General features: G+C 34.4%; 5 protein-coding genes and 1 non-coding gene across 9 annotated transcripts in view; 3 read left to right on the forward strand and 3 right to left on the reverse strand.

The window, feature by feature from the left end:
- The window catches only part of LOC108608091, a 45066-nt gene extending 41727 nt beyond the window's left edge, over positions 1-3339 (reverse strand). Inside the window, exon 1 of the mRNA XM_033294977.1 lies at positions 3285-3339. The gene's annotated coding sequence lies outside the window, so the exon portion shown is untranslated. The remainder of the gene's footprint in view (positions 1-3284) is intronic.
- A 6710-nt stretch (positions 3340-10049) lies between these two features.
- Positions 10050-16663, reverse strand: LOC108594474. Of its 3 annotated transcripts, none has more exons than XR_004458906.1 (3): positions 16506-16663; positions 12809-13138; positions 10050-10156 (listed from the first exon to the last, which is right to left on the reverse strand). It is a non-coding gene; the product is annotated as an uncharacterized LOC108594474 (transcript). The 3 variants fall into 3 exon arrangements; XR_004458908.1 differs by lacking the exon at positions 16506-16663 and adding an exon at positions 15192-15438; XR_004458907.1 differs by lacking the exon at positions 16506-16663 and adding an exon at positions 15280-15437.
- Positions 16664-16998: 335 nt separating this feature from the next.
- LOC108602378 (40S ribosomal protein S21) lies at positions 16999-17609 on the forward strand. Its single transcript, XM_017990487.1, has 4 exons — positions 16999-17075; positions 17150-17203; positions 17276-17467; positions 17531-17609. Exons 2-4 carry the CDS (start codon positions 17154-17156, stop codon positions 17538-17540), a joined length of 252 nt encoding a protein of 83 aa, XP_017845976.1. The 5' UTR covers positions 16999-17075; positions 17150-17153; the 3' UTR covers positions 17541-17609.
- Positions 17610-18024: 415 nt separating this feature from the next.
- LOC108603678 (NHP2-like protein 1 homolog) lies at positions 18025-18630 on the forward strand. Its single transcript, XM_017992570.2, has 2 exons — positions 18025-18143; positions 18200-18630. The coding sequence occupies exons 1-2, from the start codon at positions 18141-18143 to the stop codon at positions 18578-18580; spliced, it is 384 nt and encodes a 127-aa protein (XP_017848059.1). The 5' UTR covers positions 18025-18140; the 3' UTR covers positions 18581-18630.
- Positions 18631-18748: 118 nt separating this feature from the next.
- LOC108594232 (protein pelota) lies at positions 18749-27264 on the forward strand. The gene is made up of 5 exons (XM_017979343.2): positions 18749-19050; positions 19111-19832; positions 19885-20077; positions 24936-25042; positions 26820-27264. Exons 1-5 carry the CDS (start codon positions 19010-19012, stop codon positions 26939-26941), a joined length of 1185 nt encoding a protein of 394 aa, XP_017834832.1. The 5' UTR covers positions 18749-19009; the 3' UTR covers positions 26942-27264.
- On the reverse strand, positions 20873-23787 carry LOC108594233. Of its 2 annotated transcripts, none has more exons than XM_017979345.2 (3): positions 23535-23787; positions 21248-21619; positions 20873-21129 (listed from the first exon to the last, which is right to left on the reverse strand). In XM_017979345.2, exons 2-3 carry the CDS (start codon positions 21604-21606, stop codon positions 21051-21053), a joined length of 438 nt encoding a protein of 145 aa, XP_017834834.2. In that variant the 5' UTR covers positions 21607-21619; positions 23535-23787; the 3' UTR covers positions 20873-21050. The 2 variants fall into 2 exon arrangements, with proteins under 2 accessions (XP_017834834.2, XP_017834833.2); XM_017979344.2 differs by having other exon boundaries at positions 23515-23787.
- Positions 27265-27304: the final 40 nt, after the last annotated feature.

A 27304-nucleotide genomic window follows, 5' to 3' on the forward strand; every position in this document is an offset into this window, starting at 1 on the left:
TTAATATATTTTATATTATCTTCTTGCTTGACACTGCAGTCAATGGATAAGCTGTTTAGCTGCTAAAATTTGCTAAAATTGATTTCGCATTTTTATTTTTTTGGCAGTTGCTGCATTGTGTGTGGGACAATTAAACTTAAAGCGCAACAAAAAAAAAAATAAAAATAGAAATAAATAAATAGAAAACTGGCAAAGAATTTGATGGCTTTGGCTTGGGCATTTATTTGGTTTGGCTTTTGGGTTTGGGCTGGGTTGGGCTGGATTTTGTTTGGGCTGGTTTGAATGTTTGGCTTGAATGGTTGAGCAGAGCGACGCGCGTTTCCGCTGCCAGGAAATTGAATTGCACGAGCACGCGAAATTACATCATTTTGGAACCACGGTAAACAATTTCCCGTACACCTGATGTTGTCGTTTATTCTGTTCTTCTTTTTTTTCGCTCTCCCAATTTCATTTATTCAATTCTTTTCCATTGTTTGTGTGTGTGCATTGTAGGGTGTAAAAAATAAAATTTGACAAGCAAATATTGTTGCTAGGCTGCCTTGCTACCTTGTTAGCGGCAATTTGTGCGAATATATCAATTTCACTTTTTTTTTTACATATTTGTTTGCGATTTGTAAAAAGCTTCATTTTTTTTTTTTAGATTTTTTGTTAACAAGTTTGTATGGTTACACACACTTGTATGCAAAGGAAAATGGCGGCGCTATAAAATACAAACACACACTCACACAGAGAAAATAATGATAACAAAAAAATAAAACAGCCAACTGGCAATCAAAATGTCTGCGAACTCAAACCAAAGAATGACAGCCACACAGCATATAGAGGGATAGAGGGATAGACAGACAGACGAACGGACGTACAGACGAGTCAAGTCAAATTGAGTTGAGAGGTCAGTTCTATCAGTTGGGCAATAAGGAAACTTTTAAAGATAGAGAGAGAGTCAAAGAGTGAGGAGCAGCTGCTACATATTGATAACAATATTATTTATAAACATATACAGTTTTAACTTTAGTATTGGTCATTATCAGATATATACAAGTTTTAAATGCTTTTTGAAATTTAATTCATTTTATTCCAATCTAATTTAAAGTGTCAATTTTGTAAAAATAATTCATTGTATGCTAATCGCAGCAAATAAAATTAATTAATTCATTCATCAAGCAAGTTCTTTTGAGAATTAAAGCAAATAAATACGGAATAAAAAAATATAATTTAAAGCAAAAAAAAAAAATCTATAAAAATTCTATCAAAATCAAAATTTGAATGGTCCAAAATTGTATAAAGTAATTTATTGTATGTTTAAATAAATATTTAAACAAGTTCTCAATAGTTTACATTTTAAAAATGAAAGCAAATAATCTTAGACTCGTCTAATAAAATTGCACTTAAGACAATCAAAGCTAGACAAATTCAAAGCTACACCAATCTAAATTGAAAATGTTGCTAAATTGTATAAAACCAGCAAGTAAAATGTATTAAAAACTTATTAAAGCAATTTGTCAATTTTATTGATATAAAATAAAAAAGAGTATAAAGTTCCAAAACCAGCAAAGCTCTAAAGTTTTTTTCTAAGTGAAAATAAGTTCAAAGCTGCAAGCAACTCGTAAGTTTCTCTTTCTTTTAATTACGCTTAACTTTTGCAGCGACCCTCGCACACAATTCGCACATATGCTGTGTGCCACAAAATCAAAAAAAAAAAAAAAAACAGAGCTCAGAACCGAAACTCAGTCAATGTGCCTGTGCCACACCCACTTGGCAGGCAGCCCTTCTTCTACTGCTGCTGCTGCTGTTGCTGCTGCTGCTTCGACATGGCAACGCTGTCAGTTTGGAAAGGATTATTGCCACTTGCCGCTTGCGGCGTACGTTCTTAAATGTAACACGTTTCAAACAAGTTTAGATACGTGCGCTTCGCTCATATCGCTTTTGGCTTAGAGCCGGGATATGCGGGGGAGCGGTAGCAACATTGGGGTTTTCAGTTCAGTTTTGAGTTTGGGTCGCTGCCGCTTCTTTAGCTATGTAAAAAGTCATCAACGGCCCAGTTGGCTAGCTCAGCTCAGAGCCCGGTCAGAGATAGCCAGAGATATAGCCAAGAGAGCCGAGCCTAGGCACAAGCGAAATTGTTGCGACTGGTTTGACGGGCTTTGTTGAATGGGAGCCCGCGGTCTCTGGCCAACACACACACACACACATACACATACACACTCAATTTGCCCTCACTTCATTTGAACTCTCTGTAGCTCTGACGCTGGCCACTCCACTCCAGCCAAATAGTCGTAAAAATTCGTGCTCCAAAAAAAAAAAAAAAACACATAAAAACTGCACAACGCTCAATTGTTAAAACTGCGATGTGAGATGTGCTCTAAGAAAAAAAACTTACCAGCCACCAAATGCTTCTAAAGTTTTTATTTTTGATTTTTTTTTTTTTGTTTTTTTAGGTTGATTTTTGCATACTAAACTATGTGAACTAAAACTCCGAGAGATTGATGAAAAACGTTTAGGTCATTCATCAAGCGATTTATAGTCGAACAATACAACACTCAAGCGTCGAAGGTTATAACCCAATATAACTGCAAATAACTGAGACTGGTCATAGAATAACTTTAAATTTAACAACCAAAGCTTTTGTCTATTTTTTAAATGAATTAAAATGAAATTCATGAATTTACAGTAGCTTCCAACATTAACTGTAAACTAATGTCAATAGGTCAGCGACTGAATTGTAAAAAGATATAAATTTTATAATAAAATGTATTGATTTTTAATCAACACCTCAGTTGCTATAAAAATATAACAAAAATCAAAGCATTCTAAATCTGTCCCCAGAGCCTTAATAAACGTTTGTTTAATTTTATATATGACTGCACAATTTGCTATATTTAAAAAATATTTTTTATATTTGATTAGGCATTCTACTTTTTTCCCAAGAGCCTTAATTAATTTTTTATTTAAATGCACAATTTGCTAAAAATTCAACAATATTGATTTTTATGCCAACTGCTAATAAAATATATTTATTATATATTATTAGGCATTCTACATTTTTGACCTGAGCCCTAATAAATATTGGTTAAATTGTTAAATTAAATAAACATTTATTCCATATTATTAAACTTAATTTTTGTTTAATTTTTAATATGACACGCAACCATTTTCTAAAAATTGCACAATACAAAAATTCGCTTTTTAAAGCCTTTTCAACTTTTCAGCTTTTTCCAAGCAACATCTGCTGCCAAAAAAAAAAAAATAATAATTTACGTAATTTTATGACTTAAAGCGAGACTCACCTTTAAGAGTTTGACTGCCGCTGGCAATGGCTGTATGTGTATTTGTATCTATGTATCTGCTCTGTAGATGTAGCTGTAGTGTTATCTGTGCGAGCTTGTATGTACATCTGTCTGTCTGTCTGTGTGTGCTTGGAGCAGTTGCAGCTAGTAGATGATGACGTTGTTGCTGCTGCTGTTGTTGTTGTTGTGCATCCTAGCGGCCATTTTGTACACATACAGCAGCTGGGGCGCAAGAGTTTTGAATTTTTCAGTATTATTCACATGTTTGAGTTTGAGTTTTTACTTTTCAGTTCTTTATTTTTTTGATCTCGCAGGCGGCTAACGGGTTTTTATGCTTATCAACACTTTAGATGCATCGCTAATTGGTCAATTCTATTGTTGTTGTTGTTGTTATTGATTTACTAATGTTGCTTATATTTTATATTTGTTGCTGGTAAACGGTTTGGCTGTGAGTTCGCTATAAATCAAGTTTATGTCAAGCTTTATTTTCAACACACACACACACATATGCATGTTATATATATTTTATTATTTTGAAAGGCCCACGCATTAAGGCAAAACGTCAAATAGTAGTTGATAAATGAAACAAATAGAAAAATACAAGAAACTTTAAGTGTAATCAAAAAAAAGTAGTTTAACAACTTTGTTGCTGTTTTTGTTAGTTTTAGTTTTTTTTTTTGACAATGTGCCACAAAAGCAGCAACGAAAACAGCTGAAACAAAATCAGCAAGAGACACAGTGGCCCGCACCTTTTGGAGAGCCGGTTTCAAATAAATGTGGTCGACAGCAAGAGCAAAAAATAAAAGAAAACTAAATATATACACCGAAAACCAGAACTTGAGCAAAGGACCTGCTGCCGAGCTCTAAAAGCGCCAACGATATGTCAACTTATGTAAAGCTTGATGGTCGTCGTCGTCGTCGTCGTTGCCGTCGCTAGAGCAGTAACAAGAACGCAGGCAGCCGCGTCTCAGCGCAGGCGCTTGACAGTACAGAAAGATGGCAGCAAAGCAGATAGAATAAAAAAAACTCTTTTCCGGCATTTGTTACTGAATACATTGACAAGCAGGCAAGTGCGAGCGATTATGCAGAATGCAATTTGCAGGCCAAGAGCCTTTAATGTGTGGTGTGTGTGTGCACATTTATTTGCGCCTGCGCTTGCACAGCTGATTTGACGCAAAAGCGTCGACTTATGGGCAAGGGGAGCTGCGGCGGCTGAGCAGCGGTTAGCAGGTGGGTGGTTGCTGGAATTGCTGCCTGGCTGGCTGCCTGGACTAGAGCTTTATATTCGGCATAGCAACCCAATAAGTAACGGTCTTGTCGCCCAATTGATTGAAGAAAATCTACACACGCACACATAGGCACGCAACAAATGCATACCACACACACACACCTATGTATGTGCGTATGTAAATCAAAGGCCAAACAGGTTCCCCAACAGTAGCAGCCGCAGCAGCAACAACAAAATCAACAGTACCATTGCACAGTGTGGCTAAAATGTAAATTAACTGGCTGCCAACTAAACGCATTGCTGCGTTAAGGACACTTTGCCAAGGACCTTGTCATATTCAACAATCAATTTGCTCTCCAAATGAAGTACACAATTTGCACAAGTCTTGCACTCTTTGCTTCTCTCTCTCTCTCTGCTGTTTCGCTCTCTCGCAGCTGACTGCCACTGTAGTGTGTGTAGTCTATTTGTGTTTTATTGTTCTTTTTCACCATTTACACATAATTTATTTAATGCACTCTACACTACGCGTGTTCGATTAACTTACTTAAAGCTGTTTTTACACATTATTTTCATATTTTCGCGTCTAAAATCACACTTTCCGCGAACCGCAACCGCACCGTTCAACGGCTTATTGTAAATACAACTAGTGCTGCCAAACGCGCTTTTTCCCGTCAAATCTGGGTGTTTTTGAAGGCCAACGGCGGAAATTGCGGGAAAAACTACTTATCGGTAGTCTATCGAGCAAGTATTGAACGCAGCACGCGCGCACAAAGTATTATCAGTTAGTTATCGAAAAAATACCATAAAGTACTCTTGTGCGCGCTATTTAAATTGGCAACGCTAAATTTGATTAGTGAGCGCTCTGTTAATAAATTTGAAAGACATTAATTGATTTTATGATAATTTACCGTTTATAATGTACAACAACATAAGTAAGAATTACAGTATAATTCGCTTAACTGCATCGAGTCGATTGCAGTGATTTTGGAGGCAGCTATCTTAAAAAGGCAGCTAACGTAATTTTTATAAACTGTCTAAAATAGAATGAATTTGATCCATTTAAATGAATTTTATATAACATTGCAAATTGAAAGAATTAAGCTTGTAGTTCTTATATAACATTTGTTATACACATATGTATTTATTTTTACATACTACATATATGTATTATTTTTCTTGAAAAAACTCTGTAATTTTTGTTTGCACTGATGCCGATACAGATTCTTTTAAAAATGAGTCCTCTAAGGATGTAAGGCTTGGAAGAAATTCTTCGCATTTCTTTTGAATGCAAAGACGCTTTAGCAGCTTAATGGCTAAAAACCCTTCTTTAAGAGTGTGGCATTCCGGTTCCTCGTCTGCGTCGTCATCAGTTTGGTCAGTTTGATCAATATCGCTACCGTCTTCGTTATTTTTGGAAACTACAGAATGCACTATTTCTTCGTCTGTTAATTGACCATGACAAACAATGTCTTGATCAATAGTAGCATATTCATCCCAATTAATATGTTGTCCGCATTCCACCTCAACGGATTCATTATCATCAACGCTCTCTTCAATGTTATAGGGCGATGGCGCAGTTAAGTTGGATGATATTCATAGAATAAGACAGTTAAATTCTGCCGAAACGAGGCACTTAAGTGCGAAAGGCAGCTAACTTGAATGCAGCAAACGTAATTAATTTCATACAAATGAGACCATAAATGCAGAAAAAAATAGAAATAAGGCAGTTATCTTGACGATGCAGCTAAGCATCGAGGCAGTTAAGCGAATTATACTGTATATATATTTTAGAATGACCTCAACCTGCTTCGATTACCTTTCGAAGCTAATATTAAGAGCATTGACAATTGTTGATTAAGGTGGGTATGAAATACTATATTATTTTTATGTACAAAGGACAACGCTGGGTCCATGTTAACAATTTGATTTTCCATCATGATAAATAGTAATTCGTAAATTCAAATAGAAGCTCCAATGGGTTGACGAGAGTTTGATAAATTAGATACGCGTAAATTTTCTATTTATATGTATAGAGAGTAAATCCTATAAGATTAGAGTATAGCCTTTCAGCTTAGCTTGGGCCTAAGTATTTCGGGGGACTTGTTTGTAATTAGTTGTAGTTATTATACCGTTTACTTTGATTGCGTTCAATAATAGAATTAGTATGCAAAAAACGAATATGCATGCCACAGTGTTTTGAATGGACAATAGACAATTTTCAAGTTATATACAATTAGCAACTTTTTACAAAAACTGTGCAACTTATAAAAAATTTCATAAAAAGTGCAATATCTTTTAAAAATAAATCTCCATTAATAAAATAAAAATAATAAATCATATAAATAAGAGAAAAGAGATATTGAAAGAGAATGAATTTTCATTGAGTAAAATATTAAAGATAATATAAGACGAATAATGAGACAAGTTAAATGATAACCGAATGTACATTGAGTACGAACATAAAGGATCGAAATAGAAGAAGATCAAGATAGAATATTCAACGAAAAATCGAAAGTATATTCTCATAGAATAGCGAACAAATACATACAAAATAGAGCGAGGTAAGCCATATTGATATATATAGAAAGAATAATCAAGATGAACAAGAGACCATATTTAATATAGAATTAGAAAAAGATCATAAGTGTACAAAATTTGCTAGAACACAAGGATTGTCAGCGCAGGTATTCCCCATATGGCCAGGAATTAGAACAAAATAGACCAGGATAATGGAGACAATAATTTAGCAAGACATGTAAAAACAGAACCGAGATGTTTTTAATAGGCAAGACCTTTTGAAAGCAAGAGTGTAAGAGAATCATACCGAACGAACATGTAAAGTCAATAATTTAAAGAGTGCAATATCTAGTAAAAAAAAGAAAGCACTTATGAGATATGATAAAAGGAAAAATCTGAGCTTAAGAAATCAAAGATAGAGTGAAGGACGAATCATGACAGCTTTTTATGTCAAATAGAAGAAGAATGACGACAAAAAGAAGAAATCACAGCAGACAGCACAGTGACGATGTACATTATTGTTGCAGCTATAAAGAGTAAGAAAGGCGAAGAGCAACAGATCTAAGAACATAAAATAATATTCCGTAAGTTTAATAATATATTTAATGCGGGGTATATTACATTTATGCAAAGGATACACATCGGAAACGCACAAGTAACAACAGCCTACTGATTAATCATAACAAGTAGCACCATTGAGGCTGGACAAAGCACAAAAAAGAGGCAGATAGAACCAATAAATCAAGAAGGACAATCAATTTACGACGAAGAAATAATTCAGCAAAATGCGCACAACGTCCAAGTGTCCGCCCTGAGCAGCAAAGAATAAAGCACGTAAAAAAAAAAAAAAAAAAAAGATAAAACAAAACTACAAAAAACACACACAAGAAAAAGTAAAAGTTTTGCGACTCAACTGCTCGGCAAATGCCGCTGCACAAGCAAAATACTTTTTGAGGCAAAGTTGCTATAAACCAAATATGCAAAAATAAAAATTAAAGCCACAATAGAGATTTTTTTTAATAAAAAAAAACAAGCTTATAGCCTTTTTAATATATAATAAATATAATTTCAAATGTTGAGTACATTTACCTAAGTTTTCTATAAATAATTTTGGACACCATTGTAACTATTTGAAAAAGCCTAAAGTTGTGAAAATTATAAATATTCTGATGCATTTAATTTTGTTATTATTCTTGTTGTTATACTTAACTTTTACTTGTTAGAACTTTGTAGTTTTCATTCTTTATAATATGATGATAATAAAAAATGTTTTTTAATTGAGTTCATAGCGCAAAAGAAGTTAAGATGAATCAGCATAATCGAAAAATATTTATTTTTTGGACTTGTTGAAGCCTGCAGATTTTTATCTATTTATACATTTTCACTTTTTTAAAAGTATTAAGTTGGGAAAGTCATAAAAATTCTAATGATTAATTAAAAGAATTTTTATGCTTAATAAGTTTGAAATCAAGACAACTGAATTATATTTTTTAAATTGATGCGAAAGTGTTTAGCGCTGAGTAGTTAAAGTGTTAGGTATTTTCACTTATTATTGTTTTTAAAGAAGAAGCAGAGAACTTCAACTGCACTTCAATTGAAGTTTACTTTGCTCTAAGTTTACTTAAAAATAAAATACGCTGATTCATCAAGCGTTACGTCCAAATGGCGCAATGTTTGCCAAAATAAATATGAAAAAAAATAAAAACAATTGTTTTATATAGCCCACCACGCACCAACAAGTGTTTGGTGGGGATGAGAACAAAGCATACAAGAAGAAGAAGAAGAAGCAGCAGAGGTAACTGCAACTGCATGAAATACGAAAAACGTGAAGGTGAAATATACAATAAAAACAAAATACGAATAATGAAATTAAATTTCACTTATGGCGCAGCGAAGCAACAAATGGCGAACTCGGAAACTTTTTTGCTTTGGGGGGCAGTATGTCAGCTCAGCTGTTCAACTGTTCGCTGGTCATACTTAGTTGGAGCCAGTGGGTCTCCCCACTTAGTTGATTATTGTGTCGACCAAGTCGAGCGGGTACGTGACTGCGCTGCTGAGCACCCTAAACTGCAGTTTCGGATTTAGCAAAGCGATTTGCTGATTTTTTTTTCTGCTTTTGTTTGCGCTCCGATTTTTTTTATTTTTACGACACGCATGCAAATCAACACGAAAGTAAATAAATTCGCTACGATCAACTGGTGAAACTACAATAAGCGGCTCCAGTTCAAATTGTTGAATGCTCAATTAAACAATTAAACCAGCTGGCATTATTTCAATTGCTTGGCTTGGATTAAAGCATGTTAATCAAATGGCGCGCCAATGAAAATAATGTGGGTGAAAACAAACTGAGAGCTTAAATTAAATACTCGCAATAAATGTTTGTGATATTTTGTAGTTAAAAATAAAATAAAATACTTTAATTTCATTTTAATTGGAACTCTTGTTTAATGCTTAAAAATCTATTCAAAATGCCTAACTAATTTTTATTCAAAATAAAATAATTTCTATTAAATTAGTTTACTTTAAAAACAAAATGAGGAACTTAAAAATAGCTATTATTGAATAATTTATTTTAAAAAAATATATGACTATTTTTATTGCAGCCCTGTTTTTTCAATATTTTACTATAGAACAAAATTATAGAACTTTAAACTAGTTATTAATTCGCTACAATTTATTTTAAATATTAATTAATACTTTTTAAAATATATGTAGGAAGGCAAAAATTTATATTAATTTTGCAAAAGCGCTTTTTTAATTTTTAATTTTATCTTTTTATTTTCAATATAAAAAAAGTTAAAGAATTCAATCAAATTCAATTTTTATTTTGTTGGCAATTTATTAAACTATTATATTTTATTGAAAAATATATGAGAGTATAGGATAATGTGCTTAACACAATAATCTTTATAAGGAAATCTAAATAAAAAAAAATAATTTTCAAATACGCTTTTATTCTTCTAAATCATCTATTCAATTTGTTACATTCTTATAACATACAATGGTCTATAGAATCATCCTATTTTACATCCACATGAACTTTGCCGGTGTCCAGCACTCGACGCAACTCCATTGCATCTCCTCGCAATGCCGCCAAATGCAACATCACATCCGAAGGCGTTTCCTTCTGTTGAAAAGAAAAGAAAAATATAAACAAATTAATTAACAACTTAAGCTTTGGCAGCTGTCAGAAGCGACAACACTTGACTAATGGCCCGGAGGGGAGACGAGCCACTTGGCACTTTCCTCTGCCAATGGGCGCCCCAACACTTGAGTAAAACTTTATATAGGAAATTAGTTTTTGCTTGCATGCTTACTACAAATCATAGTAATTAGGGCTAGACAGTGGCAGAGCCAGAGACAGAGAAAGAGAGAAAAAAGTAAACACAGACGCTTTAACGACGGATGTGGATGCATTTTTTATAAAATGCTTTTGTGGTCGCATTAATATAATTTGTTGAGTTAACCCTTAGTCGGGCCTGAAATCATTAACTTCACTTCCAATTGTAGAATGTTTATATTTAAGATTATTTAACCAAAATACATATGTATAACGAAATTTATTTCTACATTTCTACATTTTCTTAGTAACGAATAAATGAAGATTAAGTTGATTGATCAACGCTTAAATAAAATATACGTCAAATCAAAAAAAAAAAAAATTTAAATAAATTTCTATATTTTTTTTATACATTTTTTAGCATTAAATATAAAATTTTTCTCCTTTTCCTTGAAAAAATAATTTAATTATTATTATATTATTAATATTTTTAAATTATTTTCGTTCATTTTACTAGTTCTATATATATTTTTTATAATTTCAAATTAAATACATTTTTTGCTGGTACTATTTTTGTTTCTATTAATTTAAAGTTAAATAAGTTTTTGGCTTTTACTATTTAATATTTTATAACATTTTTAATCTAGATTAATTTAAGATTAAATAATTTTTCGACTTCTACTATTCCATCTATTTTAGCATTTCATAAAACTGCGTTCACTTTTAGACCTCAATGGGTTAAACTCTAAGCAACAATTTTACAGCTGAGGTCAGCAATGCTTAAATTTATTCACTGGAAGTGCCGCGCTCCATAAATATTTAAACTATTTCAATGCACAAGACATGCGGATGAAGCAGAGAAGGGAAAACTGTCAACTCAACTGGCAGCTAATGAGGAGTTTGCCAAGCTGTCACCTGTTGAAGCCGCAGAGACACCTTCAACAGCATCGGAAGCCAAAGCAAAGCAAAGCCGAGAGTAAAGCAAACTGAAAAGTCTCCCATAGGCAGTGCTTGCCACAATGTGTGGCAACAATGCAAATGCTGACATAATAATGACAATGCTGATGATGATGATGACTATAATATTTATAGACAAGCAACTTAAATGTCTCAGCCACAGGTGAGAAGCACTTTGGATGCTTCAGACAAACGCTAGACAGTTGCAACAGCAGCTTGCAACATGTGCTTGTGGCAAGTGCCTTCCTTGCTGCTTTTTTGTTGTCTTTCTTATTATTTTCTGTTATCATTTGCATTTAATATTATATAATTTATTTAAAGTAAACAGCTTAGTTTTTAATGCAAATATATATTAAAATAATGTCATTTGACTTGTTGACTCTGAGCTCACATTATATACTAAATACACTTGACTAAGCAGCAGCTAGAATGTATAACTAATGAGAGTTTATCTTGGCTAGATTGCATTGTATAATGATAATAATGTTTAAGCGATTTGCGTTGAGAAAAATCAAAAGTAAAGTTAAAAGTGTTACGCTAGGTTGAAAGTTATTTTGTTTAATTTTAAGAGGTCAAGAACAAAAGATTCCCAAAAGCTCATTAACTGAAGAATTTTCTTAAATATATCTAAGGCCTTTCTAATTGTGCAGCTTATTTAGACAATAGTTAGGTTAAGTTAGGTTAACAATCATATAAATGCTTATAATGTTTAAACGATTGTTGATTGATTGAAAGTAAGACTGGCAACGTTTTTAAATATCTTGTTGATAGTTATTTTCTAAATTTTTAAGAAGTCAAATACCAAAACTTATTAATTTGCTCAACTTAAAAATAAATACTTCTTCAAAAATAAAACTTCCTTTAAAATATCGAAATATTTAAGGTAAAGCTTTCAAGCGTTAGTTTTTAATTAATTTTATATTTGAGTTAATAATGAATTAAGCATAGCGAATATTGAATAATAAAAATGTATAATTAATTAATAAAAAATTAAAATTTCGTTATTTATAAAAATATAATTATTGTAATCAATGCTTATTTCTTTTAAAATTTCCAAAGATTTAAGGTAATGCTTAAAAATTGCAAATAATTAATTATTGACAAAATTAATTTCATTTTTTAGAATATTGAAGCTAAAATAATAATATATTTCAGACTTTGCAATTTATAAAAAAAAAAACAAATTAAGCTAATGCTAATTTGCTAAAAAGTTTTAGAATATTGAGAGCAATTTAGATATTGACAATATGAATTAAATTTTTTAGTTATATATTGAAGTATAAACAATTATAAAAACTTAATAGCTTGCGTAGTTTATTGAAAAATTATTACTCTAATCAATGGTTACTCTAATTCAGGTCAAATGCAAAGTTCCAAGTTAAAATTCTAAAGTTTATACTGAGCTCTCTCATTGCTGCATTTAAATGTTTCTCAGAAACTTGGCGCTTGGCTCGTTATCGACGCAATTGGGTTACGCGCTTGGCAAATAGTGGGTAAGTAGGTAGGATTCAACTAGAATTTATTGAAATGGGTCAAACTCACCTTTAGTGACATGTTTGGTTCCACGGAGTTGCGAGTTGCAGTTGGTCGCTTGGTCTTGGTCTTTTCACTGGAGCTAGTTGCACCTGCTTACAAGCCCGTTTCCATTGACCGATTTTACAACGAAAATAAAGAAAAAACTATAACGCAGTCAACTCCGACAACAGCAACTTGAAGTAACAGTAATAGACAGGCAGCAACAATAGTAACAGTAACTACAACAATAACGAGCTGCAGCAAGTGGTGGCACCAATCAAATCACAACAACAAGAGCAAAAATCATCATCGAAGTACCAGCGACCAGTTCCCCCGAAGTGTTTCCCCAACTCTCTTCTGCAAGTAAAAAGAGCCCAAAGGGGGGGCATATCAAAATTAAGTTGCACCGACAGTTTACAGCTTACAGCCAAGCGTTTTGTTCAGCTTGTGGCAACAAGGGGGGCGGCAGCCCAGGTGCACAGGTCGAGGCGGGTTTGTTTTCTTTCGGAAAAGCAAGTTCACAAATTAGAATGTAAAGCAAAAAAGGAAAAAGTTGCCATGGAACAAATCTAATGGTCTTGGGGCATAGGATTAAAGCTCAAGCTCAAGCCGAGGCACTTGCAGCTGTGCGGCTGAGTTGCCTTCTGGGTATTGCTCTTGGTATTTATAATTTAAAAATACTTAAAGAAATGAAAGCAATACGTTCAATGTTAAGCGCACCGTTGGGAAAAATACTTATATTGGAATATTAAACTGTAGCAGGCTCAAAGTCGCCGCAGTTCTGTTTAGTTATAATATAGATAGTTAGATACATAGTTTGTTAATATATATAGATAGTAAGACACTAATATTATCGCAATTAGTTCCATGTTGGAATTTATTGTTTAATCTCGACAGTTATTTAATTATACTTTACATTTTATTGTGTAGATTAACAATAAATGTTAGCTATTATTTAAGCAACTTTTGTTTTATTATTTAGCTTATATCACTAAGCATACATATGCTTAGTGGTTGTATGCTTAGTGCTTATATTTTTGCATTATTTTCTCATTTAGATACACATTTTCAATTTTCAAAATTCAGAATGATTATTAAAAAATATGTGTATAGAATGAAAATATATATATTATTAAGATTTCACTGTAGCTACAATTTAAAAATCTATTTATTCTAATTTATATTATTCATTATATTTTTGCTTAGACATTTCCAATTAATTTCATATTTATATACCCCTCTGCCTAATTAAAGAAATTCAAACAACCTTTTAATGTATATTAAAATAATAAAAGAAGTAATAAAACTTGCTAAAAAAATGTATTGAGATAGTAGTAAATATATATTATCTCTAATCTAAGACGCCTTTAATTCTAATTTATAAATTTCCAGCATATTTTTCATTTGCATACCCATTCTTAATAATCAAATGTAATTAAATAATGATGCTGCTTAAAAGAATATTAATATATTATGTGCATATACTATTATTATTATAAGTAAAGCCCTTCAATTCTAATTTATAAACCTCCATTACTCTCTTGTCATGCAACAGCAGCAGCGGCAATGCAATTTTCAACTTTTTAAATGGCATTTAATTTTTTTATTGACGTTAGAACGCCCCAATAATTGACAAGAGGCGGACGTAGTGTCACGTCAGTTATCAACGTGCACGCAATCGACTTTTTTTTACTTAGTTTATGCCTTTTATTAATTGCATTTCAAGCTGCCGCATATTGTTTTATTTATTTTACATTTTCCAAGCAGCATCGTCATCATGATGATGATGATGATGATGATGATGTTGATGAGTGCGCTGCTTCTTCTTTTTGTTGGCCTGACTTGCCTTTCAACTTTTGACCTAGAAAGTGCTTTACTTAAAGTGAACTTTTTTTTCTTTGGACGTCATCAACAGCATCAGGCGCTCAGCTCAGAACAGCAGGCCACGCAATTTGGCTGCTGACATAAACTTTTTTCTTTTCTTTTCTTTTCTTTTCTTTGCTGCTCTACAAATATTTACTACTAGGCTGCAAATCGAGTTTTGTAAATGTTAATACAAAATTGATAATGTTTACAAATTTTAATTGATAGCAGACGTGGGTGCGCGACTTGCCTTGAGTAAACTTAAGTTCTAGGTCGTTGCTTATCAAAGAATTTCGGTGTCGATTTGATATATGCTACAATAAAATTGCTAAGGCCTATGACGTCTATAACTATAATTAGTTTAAAACTTTTTATTGCCTAGACAATTTAGCAATTAGCAATCACTTTTATGCCTTTGGCTTTTGCATAAAAAAACTTTCAAGCACATTCGTTAATAGTTTTTATTTTTCATTAATGCATAGTTAATTTCACTTTCATTCATGCCTGTCAGTTTATTGTTTAAAAATAGCTGCCGACGTTAACATACATCAACAAATGATCTCATTTTTAGCGCATAAATTTACATACGCTAATATTACAGCTGCAGAAATATAATAACAGATTTTCACACTCACACACACACACGCAAGCTGAACGCACGTTAAAGGTCAAGAGGCTGCCGGCCTGGTCAGTTATGAGATCTTACAAGCCAAAAGTAAATACAAAACAAGCCGCCCAAGCTATTGGCCGGAGCAACAAACGTGAAGCTTGCGTACGCGTTGAAGTCTAAATAGAAACTGAACGAGGCAACAGCGTTGAATTTTTATTTAGAGGCAGCTGCTGCTGCTGCTGCTGCTGCGGGCATCGCTTACAGATAGTATGAGGTGCATATGCATTATTCAAAGCGCTTAAATTAAGTGCCATATGCTAAGAGCGCAGCTTACATTGTTCTGTAGAGCTTTTTAGCTCGAATGGTTTGCTTAGTTTGTAAATATTCAAATTATAATGGCACATTAATTAAATTGCCAGACAAAAATAGTATGAAATAATAAACTAATTATTATAATTGAAAAAACATAAATTTAAATTTTGTTAGGCCTTTTTCTTGAATATATGTATATATAATTTTATGAATGTATTTTTAATAATTATAGCATCTTCACTATGCCATTTAGTACATATAAGTCGTATCAATAATAATCTAAATAACACTATAGGTCATGGGAATTTGGTTTATAATTTTTACAAGCTTATAGGACTAATATCAACTCCCTTCACTATGCGAACTTCTTAATACTACAATAATTTAAATCAATTTATTTGGCTATCAGCATTTAATTTACTATTTTTACTATCTTATTATCTTTCACATAGCACCTTTATATATTTATTTCCAACTCACTGCATACTACAGCAAACTTGATTAAGTTTCATTCAAGTTCTACCTCAATATAAATTTGAATGCCCTCACGTCTTGCACAAAGTTTGCGCATGGCGCATGAATTAATAATAGGCACTGGGCCACATTAGCGTCCCTTGAAGGTTCGAGAACTATGCTTAGCTGCCACTTGGGGATTCGCAGCGGCGCTACATGTCCTTACACATACAACTTTTAATAAATAATAAACAGCCTTTTTAACTGTTAAGTAAACTGTAAATATTAACTCAAGTCATTTTGCATTCACATTGGCAATAAAAACAAACACACACGCACACGCACGCCCAGCGCAACGCACACACATTAAATTACACATATCAAGGATAAATGCGAAAAAAAAAATCGGAGTCGTGCACCCTCACCATTGACAAAAATCAACGTTGACACCGATCAAGGACACTGTTGTCAAAAATCAATACTCACATGCAGTTGCTTAATTTTGGCAACAAGCCCCGCTACAAATAGTTTATGGCTATGCACTTCACTTGATTCTGCTATATGATATATAGAATTCTATATGGAACTACGATTTTTTCTAGCCACCGAAGGCTTTGCGAAGCTTCGGCGCCAATTTGTATGCAGTACTGCGCTAAACTAAAAATAATAATATTAGTGGCGAACAACTTGTAGTCAGTGGGTACTGGTCAGCGCTGCCAACAATCGATAGCGACTATCGCAAAAAGCTAAATATTTCGCACTTTATTTAAAAAGATAAAGCTTATTTGACAATATAATCTTCTTGCTATTTTATTTATATTCTACATATGAATTTAATTCTTTGAACTCATTTGACTTGAATAATAATTGACTTTTTTCTGGAAATGGTTAAATTGGCAACACTGGTATTAACGATATTCTTACGTCAGCCCTGCTGAATTTGAGCAACTATCGATATATTCTCCGGGCAACTCTGCAGCGCAGCCAACTTCACTCTTTCTCTTTTCAGCCTCCTTTTGACGAGTGTTGGTCGCAAATTTATAAATTTGTAAAAAAGTATGTAAATAATGGATTAAATAGCTCTAAAATACGTTCAAAACACTAACTGTTTGTTGTTTTATGTTTTTTAGTAAAATGGAGAACGACGCCGGTGAGAATGTTGATTTGTACGTGCCCCGCAAATGGTGAGTGTGAAACACGTGTTCCTACGGACCGCTGGCTGCAATGTTAATTATTTGTTTATATTCAATTTGCAGCTCGGCATCGAACAGAATCATCCACGCTAAGGATCACGCCTCTGTGCAGCTGAGCATTGTCTGTGTGGATCCCGAGACCGGTCGCCAAACCGATGGCACCAAGACCTACGCTATCTGCGGTGAGATCCGTCGTATGGGCGAGTCCGATGACTGCATTGTGCGTCTGGCCAAGAAGGATGGTCTCATTACCAAGTAGTTAACTCGTAATGTTTCTAAATACCAATTGACTAATTGTGTATCTTTTTGTTGTTGCAGGAACTTCTAAACAAAATGTACAAACGTTGCAGAGTTGGTAATAAAGTGAATTCCTTTTTTATTTAACGTATAAGCCAAATGCAGTTTTTGTTTTCTTTGGAATAAACAATTGGCACAGCCGGCGATATGTGTGAAAATGTTACTTATTGTTAATATAGTGAAGTTTACATTGGCATCAAAGAATGCTTATGGGAATGAAGCAAATATAGTTGTATACAGCCATGATTTGTAAATAGCTAAATGTTGAGTGGATTTCAATTCGCTTTGCCAAAGTAGTTGCTGTATCTACTTGCAGTTGTAGCAATATACACTATTTTATTGCTAAATTTTTAAAATTGTATTAGTCGCACCTTTTTTGAATTTGGCGCAACAGGCGATAATAAATTATCGCTATGTTATTTGCAGGGCTGCTACAAACTAATGCAACATTGCTCTTTCCCAAATATCGATATATCGCGTTGCTAGCCTCCACCTCTATCAACGCACGTGTTTTTGTTGAAAACGTTTTGTTCAAATCATTTTGAATTCTGCCCCTCAGTGAAGCAACAAGCCGAGAGGTTGCATTTAAATTACTTAAAACCAACAAAAACTAAGAAAAACTAATTTAAAAATGGTAAAATTGATTAGCTGAACATAAGCAACAAGTGCTAATAAGATTTTGTTTTGCAGACTGAGGAAGTTAACCCGAAAGCATTCCCCCTGGCTGATGCTCAGCTCACCTCGAAGATTATGAATTTGCTGCAGCAGGCACTGAACTATAACCAGCTGCGCAAGGGAGCTAACGAGGCCACCAAGACGTTGAATCGTGGTTTAGCTGATATTGTGGTGTTGGCCGGAGATACAGAGCCCATTGAGATTCTGTTGCACTTGCCGCTGTTGTGCGAGGACAAGAACGTGCCGTATGTGTTTGTGCGCTCCAAGCAAGCTTTGGGACGTGCATGCGGCGTGTCGAGACCTATTGTTGCCTGCTCGGTGACCACCAACGAGGGCAGCCAGCTTAAATCTCAGATTACCTCTATACAGCAGGAAATTGAAAGGCTTTTAGTTTAAGTGAAAAGTAAACCAAAACAGTACAAAACTTTTGAAATAAAACATGTATTTTTTAATACCATAAATAATATATTGTTAATACTTCATTAATAAATTTAGTTATTCGGACGATTTTTGTTATCGTTATCGATATAGCACATGCTTTTCGTCAATGGCGTCAATCAGCTGTTTTAAAATGTCACAACGTTCGTGGTGTGGAAATTGGCGATTTTCGTAGGGAATTTTGGTTAAAGATTAGCGCTAAAAGCCACAACAACAATTAACAAAAATGTCTAGAAATTTGCATGACTTAAATAAACGTCTAATTCAATGCAAGTGACAAAAAGCATATAAAAGCAGAAAACACAAAGCACGCAACGCCAACAACAACAAAAAGAAAAGCAAACGTCGTCGTCGTCTGTCAAACAGGCCACTGTCAAGGATAACAATATGAAGTTGCTTGGTCGCTACGTGGACAAGGGCATGCAGGGGTAAGTGCAATGTGTGTTAAACAAAATACCACAATTTATTTGCTCAATCTTCAAATGCAGCAATGTGACGCTCATGCCGGAGGAGTCGGAGGACATGTGGCATGCGTACAATTTAATAGCCGAAGGCGACAGCGTACGCAGCACTACTATACGCAAAGTGCAAAATGAAACCGCCACCGGCTCATCCACCAGCAGTCGCGTACGCACCACCCTAACCATTGCCGTGGAGAGCATTGACTTTGACACGCAGGCCTGCGTGTTGCGGCTAAAAGGACGCAACATTGAGGAGAATCCCTATGTGAAAATGGGCGCCTATCACACACTTGATCTGGAGCTAAATCGCAAGTTTGAGCTGCGCAAGCCAGAGTGGGACACCATAGCGCTGGAGCGCATTGACATGGCCTGCGATCCCACACAGTCAGCAGATGTGGCTGCTGTAGTCATGCAGGAGGGCCTAGCACATGTTTGCCTTATCACAGCCAGCATGACGCTGGTGCGCAGCAAAATCGAAGTGTCTATACCCAGAAAACGCAAAGGAAATGTGCAGCAGCATGAGAAGGGATTGGCCAAATTCTATGAGCAGGTGATGCAGAGCATACTGCGACATGTTAACTTCGAGGTGGTCAAGTGTGTGCTTATAGCTTCGCCTGGCTTTGTGCGTGATCAGTTCTACGACTACATGTACCAGCAGGCGGTCAAAATGGACATCAAGGTGCTGCTGGATAACAAAAGCAAATTCATGCTGGTTCATGCTTCCTCTGGTTTTAAGCATTCGCTTAAAGGTGCGTACCATGGCAGTCTATAAACAATTACTTATTTTGCTTTTGCTTGCAGAGGTGCTGCAAGATCCAGCGGTTTTGGCCAAAATGTCCGATACCAAGGCAGCTGGCGAGGTTAAGGCTTTAGAACAATTTTATATGATGCTACAGTGTGAGCCCGCCAAGGCTTTCTATGGCAAAAAACATGTGCTGCGCGCATCCGAGGCTCAATCTATAGAAACCTTGCTCATTTCCGACAATCTATTCAGGTGAGTGCAGAGAAAATTGGAGTAGGGCTTGGTATAAGTTAAAATATTGCGTAAAATGATGTAATCGTTTATCAAAACATAATTTTGTATTATGACTAAGTGCAAATGTTTAATCAACTGGCATACTTTTATACATATGTAGGTCTGAAGATTTTGTAGAATTCTTTTTAGACTTTATAACTACATGGCAGTGATTTCGAGTTCAATCAAGCAAGAAGATCAAGAGCACGTTCTTTAGACAAGCCTTCAACTTCAATAAGTATGGCGACAATGTGGATACTCTTATAGATCGTTAGGCCAGCAGCCGGTCGTAACTGTCCGGATAGTCAATTTTATATTATATAGTTAAGACTAGCTTGTTCTTAGACAATTTCCGCTCTTAAGCTCGCTTTTGATGGGACGTCTTCATTGTTTATATTATCACATGCAATCTTTCAATCCACATGGCTTCTTCACTGATCTCATCCGCTTTACAAGCTTTGTTTTTGTTTAACAACTTAATGCCATTTAAAGAAAGCTCAAGCAAATGCAAAAAAGTTTTAAGACTGTCCCCCAAAAAAGCAAATTTAACATGCGACTCTCATGATCAAGGTTGGGCCCCCGTTGACTGCGCAAATGGGCAAAGCACTGGGCAAACCATTTTTGGCTGATTTGATTTTCTGTGCGTTTTGTTTACGTTTATTTTTTGTTTTGCTTTTGTTACTTATTTGAATTAGAGTCTCGCACAGCCCGTTTACATTTTTAATGAGGCGCAAGCATTGCGAATTCCATTTAACTTGTCTAGAGAAATAAAACAATTTATGTGTTTTTTGTGTGTTTTATATGCAAACTGCGTAAAATGCAATTAAAATTTCAGTGTTAATGCTTGCGATGTACTTAAAACTAAAGCTTAAAGGTCTAGGAAAACTAATTTTCGTAATAAATTTAGCACGCTTAATCAGTCCGATATGATTGTTGCAAATACGTTCCACAATCAGAAACTATTTAGATCGCTAGAGTCCCACGTTGTTGTTGTTGTTTGGTCTGTTGTGGTATTTCGACATTTCTGATTGCTGTTTAGAAAGCAAAAATTGATAAAGTGTAGCATAATCTTTCAAATATTATTTATGAACCTTATAAATTGATAAACAAACAAAAAGTTCTACATATAGAACGCTTTACTGTATTTACCGTTTGCTGCTGCTGTTGTTATTACTGTTAGCTCGCTGTTGTTCATTCCAATGATTCTTCTGCCATTTTTGTTGCGCCACCACATCCAATGAGTTGCTGCTACGCTCTTGCCCCACACGCTGCTCGCGTTGCTGCAAACGCTTGTAGCAATCATCAAGTGTTTCACGCCAAGGCAACAAGCGTTTGGCTTTGCTGCTGCTGTGACTACAGTAGGGGGGATTGGTGACTGAACTGGAGCTGGAGCTGGAGCAGGGCGGCGCTGGTGGCAAACACATTTTGTAGACTTCATTATCCCATAGCTGCTGCCATTGCGGATAGCCCAGCTCGGAGATAATATAGTCGGGCTGTTTGGAAATCATTTTGTTGTAGGAACTGTAGATAGCAAGAATAATCAAGATAAAGTTAAGTGCAAACGAGTAATGTTTAAAATATGCGAGAATTTGTTTTGGGGAGACGCTTTAAATATCACAAGCTAAAAACCTTAAGCTAAACTACTCCATCGCTTGTTTATCTTTGCTCCACATGCTTAATGTGCTATTAAATGTGTTTTATTTGTAGTCAAAGCATTAAGCGCTTTACTTAGTCTTATATAATTTGCCTTAAATTCAGGTTTGAAAGCAGCAATTGCTCAACAACTTTTAATTAATCAGCCTTACGTTGCTGATATGCATCTTTAAAGTTAATACAAGTTTTGATTACTACTCTACATATATTAGCTATATAAAAGTCTGTATAACTTAATGCGTATACATGATTTTTCTTCAATTTATTTTGCTGCTTATATTAAATGCTAATCCCTCTGATTTTATTGCTTTATTCTGCGCTCTGCTCTTTCGCACGCATATCAGTTGGCACTCTACATATATACTTTGAATTCCCCCTTTTGTGGTTTCGCTTTGCATATTCCATATCAACATTGTAATTGTAGCGGCGTCTGAGATCTTTGTTTATAAAGCTGTTTCGATTTATGGCGACTTACAACATGCCCAAAGGGGCAGCCAAACTAACATGCAAATGTTATAACTTATTTACTTTGTATCTATAGCAATATTTGCATTTTGTTCTGCCACGTCTTGTGCCATTTCTAAGGCAAAAGAAAAAAGTTTGCGCTAATTATTAGCGCTCACTGTGGGCGAAGCAGCAGCAGCAACAAGTATAAGAACAATAATAAAAGCGAATTAAATCGCCCCGTTTATGGTCTGCCCAGGGCGCAAGTTTTTTATATATTTTTTTTTTTTGTTTCTTTCCACCTCTTCCAACAGCTCTGTGGGCCATTTTGATTGAAAAAGAATCTTAGCTTCCACATGCGTTCCACAGCTTCTTGCCACGCTCAGCGTTTTGCGTTTTGCTGCATGTTTTTTTATGTTGATTTTTATTTTCATATTTTGTCTCTTTTTTAATGTGTGCAACCAGTTTTTCTAGTCTTTTGTCTTAGGGTGTTTTTTTTTAAATTTATACAACGTTGCAACAACGTGCCCCTCTTTGTAGTAAGTATATGTATGCGCTTGTTGAAAATTGTTTATGGCTTTAGCTAAATATACATCTGGGCACGTGTTTTGTTTTCATTTTATTTCCCACTTTTATTTCATTGGCATAGTCTCTTATTGTTGACATTAAATTGTGGGCGAAAAGTGAAAGGATCTATAATATTTTTAAATGATTTCCCAGGCGTTCACTCGAAACCAGTTTGCTTTACTTTTAATAAACATTCAGTAATCAAAAAGTCTTCAGACTTTCTCTCTCCCAATCAAACCTAACATGCAAGCTTAAATGATCTCAAGCAGAGCGCCATCAATTTCAATTGAAAAAAACGACACACGTTACGTTTAATTGTGCATTTCCATTAAAAAAAATATACCCGACATTGGACTCTCTAGTTTGCCTTTCACCGTCAGCTGACGACGCCGACGCCCCCGAAGTCAGGGCTAGTTTACCTACGCTCCCGCTAATTTCATTATAACAATTGATTTCATTGTGCAATCATTGTCATGCAACAACAAAAAGCAACAACAATTGCAGTAACAATGAATCCGTTTCACGACAACTTGCGGTTAACGAATGAGTAGCTTGAAGATACAGATACAACTACAGGTATCTCAGATTCAATTCACAGCTGCTGTTGATCTCTGACGTTTGCATTCTAGTCCCCAACCCAAGTCGCTGACTCAAGTCGCAAAATTTCCAAAACGTCAGTGTGGTTTTATTTTTGCCATGAACCTTTGCTTTGCTCTTTAACATTCCCCATATTGTTAATAACTTTCACTTACGTACGCACTACGACACGCACCTTTTGCTTTCTTATTTTGCACTTTTTGCTGCTTTTTTAGGCCTTTGGCTTTTCTTTTTAGCACCAATTGGAATTTCTTTTGCGTGGCAATCGTAGTCGCAGTCACGATGTCTTTGCCTCGTTTCGAATTCTTTACGTTTATCTTCTGACCCTCGTGCCAACGTGCGCGCCACAAGAAAGCCGCTTTACAACTGAATTCTACACGATTTCAACAGCCAAGCTCGCGCTCTCTTTTTTTTAATGCTCTGCAGAAGAATTGAGTAAGGGGTATGCTTGACTATCTACTCAGTCGAAACTTCAAACGCTGTTTTTAAATTGTTTTGGCTATGGTGGCTTAAATAATAATATTACAGTTTAATATTTAGATTGTTAGCTTGCTATGTTGCTATAATTTTATACAAATCTACATTCTTATAATTTTTAATTGCAGCGCAATTTTGTTTTCAAATAATAAAATTGCAGTTTAATATTTGTATTGTTAGGAATGTTTAGTTTCGTAAATTTAAGATGCATCTAAATTGTTATTTTTGAAATTTATAATTACAGGAGTTAGACAGGCAAATTTATAAACAATGTATGTTAAATTCTATTGGCTATAAATGCCTAATGAACAGCTACTATTAATTGCAGCTATTACATTAATTAAAGCAATACTTTACCCTAAGTAAAATTTAGCATTTATTGCAAAATATTGCTATAATTAATTTGTTTATTTAATAAATACAGAGCATACTGTCAGCTCATCATTTGCTTTTGGTATATTCAAAGTAATTGTTGTTTTTCTACAGCTTCTATACACTACACGTGCTGTGGATTCCATTTAAACTAGCTCTCTTACATAGCATCCACATGCAATGCTTTGTTTGCAAGCGATCAAAGCGCTCTTAGTCCACAACAGTCGCTCTCTTGCTGTTGCGCTCTCTCTCTCTCTCTTAATTAAAAACAAAAGCTGCGGCTACAAACCGCTTTGAGTGCCATCGCATATAAAATGATAATTGAAATTTTACCTGTGCTGATTTGTTTTTTTTTTGCATGCAATTTGTTGTTGTTGTTGCTGTGAGGGGCGCAGTTTTAATTTGTGTATTGCTTTTAAGGTTTTTGAACCTGCAATTGGTTTTATGTAAATGTATTTGTTAAACTTACATTATGGCTAAACGCAAACTTTTTATTTGCAATTAAATTTTATTGTATCTTATTAGTAAAAAATAAATTATGTATCAGTTATCACGCGGCATGATTAAGCATTTTGTATAATACGTATACGTATGAGTATGAGGTGCAAATATAACGTATACGCGTTAGTTATTAATTGCTTGCAATGCGCTAAATGCAGTTAAAAACTGAGCTCATTTATCAAGCTGAGAACTTGTTGTAATTTATATATTTTTTATATATTTCCAGATGCCAAGATGTTAATCTCAGGAAAGAATATGTCAATCTGGTCGAATCAGTGCGTGATGCTGGCGGTGAAGTTAAAATATTCTCTAGCATGCATATATCGGGAGAACGTAAGTACTAGACAATATATATATAGTGTTGCTATAGAATAAAAATTGTTCGCGCTTCAGCAAGTGAAGTCATAACATAGAAGAAAGTGTTAAGTGATGAATCACTACAGAAATAAAACTTTATTTATAAGCATATCACTTGCTACAGGGAAACTCGCAATTGTTGTAATGTTAATATAAAGTTTTCAGCTTTTTTTTGTTGCTGCGTAGGCCTCCCTCTGTCTAATGACCTCGTTAAGAATTCTATTTTTGAATGAGCTCGCCTGCAGATGTGCACTCATCACATAACATTATGCTTCATACATATATTTCTTTTGATGCTTGCTCCTGGGCTGGGGACTGGGGGCTTGAGACAAGTGTGGAAATGCTAAATTGAGCAGCTGGAGACTTCATTTGCTTTGAAATTTCTTTTAAATTAATAGAATTTTGCTGGCTCTGGCGTTAATTAAAATTGCATTTTACATGTTATTTTTTTAGGGTAAATATTTTTGGGTCGTCTTTTTAAAAATAGCAAATTTCTTATGTGCACTCTGCTTGGCAAATGACTCACGTGTTTGCATTTTATACTCTAACTCTTTGGGTGAAGTGGGCATTTTTAAAAGCTTTAAATCATATTCTTTAAGTTGGCTTAATTGTATTATAAATCTTTAATAGTGGCAACAAAAATATTTCAAGCTTATCTAATCTTTAGCAGTGTCAAACATAAAAATTATACTCAGCAATTTAAAGTGTATAGTTTAGTGTGAATAAAAAAAAAATTGGCAGAAGGCGTGTCAAACTTTGTCTGTCTTTATCCCTTATTGATGTATAGAGTCTTGCAAAGTCGACTGCACTTCACCGAATTATTCTTGTAGCTTTTGCATTTGTTCTTATCAATTGTCACTTCGACTTGGCAACGTTTTGCCCATTTTAGCACGTAAATGGGTCGTTTGCGATTTTAAAATAGCATTAATACTTTTTCGCACGCTAAAGTGTATGAACATAAATATATATAAATTTACATACTTATAAATTTCAACAGCTCACTCGAATATTTCCACATCAATTTGCTTGTTATCTTTTTTTAAGGCGCTTCCTTCTCAAGTGCGCTTTCTTTTATTTTGTTGCCAGCTGCCCGACTTAATCAACTTATATAAACATTGTACAACAAGTGTAAACAAAATAAAAAGCACTTGATTTCAATTGTGTGCAGATAGCGCTTTAATCTTTTCGAATAAACAGAACCTATGCTAAACGCAAGCAGCTTGAGCTATGCCAAAGATTATTGCATATATTATAAATTGTTTACAAAGTTAAATGAGTTCATTATATGTTAGAATTTAAATTGCAGTTAGATCAGCACCTTTTTGCTTGCCACAAGTTGAATGTTAAGTTCAAAACTGAGTCAGTCGGAACCGGTAAGCCTTGAATTTTACAACTTGGCCGATAGTTGTAACTCCTACACTATGTGCAAAAACTGAAAAAAAACGCAAATCTTAACAAATTGCTAGCTAGTTAACTGTTTGACTTGCATTGGGCAATTAGCCTTGAATAGACGTTTTAACTGTGGGAATTATGCATAAGACTTGTTTTGGGCTAATGAACGGATATCCAAATTGCAATTTACAATCTTGTCGACTTGATTTTGTTCTCAGGGTTTTTATAATTTAGAGTGCAGACAAATTAGCATAAAATTTTAAATAGAAACATTGGTGAGAAGCAAATAATTCAGTTGAAATTCGATGTTTCTTATTCTTACTGCATATCCCTAACTTTTATTTTCATTTATTCTTTTCAGAACTTGCCCAACTCACAGGCATAGCCGCTTTATTACGTTTTCCCATGCCCGAACTGGAGGACAGTGATGATGAAGACGACGAGGAAGGTGCAGCCGGTGGCAACGACAGCGATAGTGATTAAGAAACTAAAACTAAAACAATACTTAGCATTTTTTATAAAAACAAAAACGAACGAAAAAACAATTGTTAGCAAACATGAACATGAAAGAAAACAAAAACACATCTAGTGTAATAGGTACTACGACAGACTTGGACTGTGTCAGGGCATATACAATACTATAAATATGCAATTACAATTTTTTAGGTTTATTCAAATATATAATAGGCGACAGTTTGCAAATTGCATCGACGCGCGCGTTAGTTAAAATTATAATGGATTTAAAAAACTGCTTTCAATTTCTATAACAACGGCTATATAAAGTTGTTAAATTTAAAACATAAAAACAACATTAAATCAACAATTTCATTTTTATGCTTCATTGTG

Source organism: Drosophila busckii, chromosome 2L (genome assembly GCF_011750605.1).
Source record: "Drosophila busckii strain San Diego stock center, stock number 13000-0081.31 chromosome 2L, ASM1175060v1, whole genome shotgun sequence".
Lineage (NCBI taxonomy): Eukaryota > Metazoa > Arthropoda > Insecta > Diptera > Drosophilidae > Drosophila > Drosophila busckii.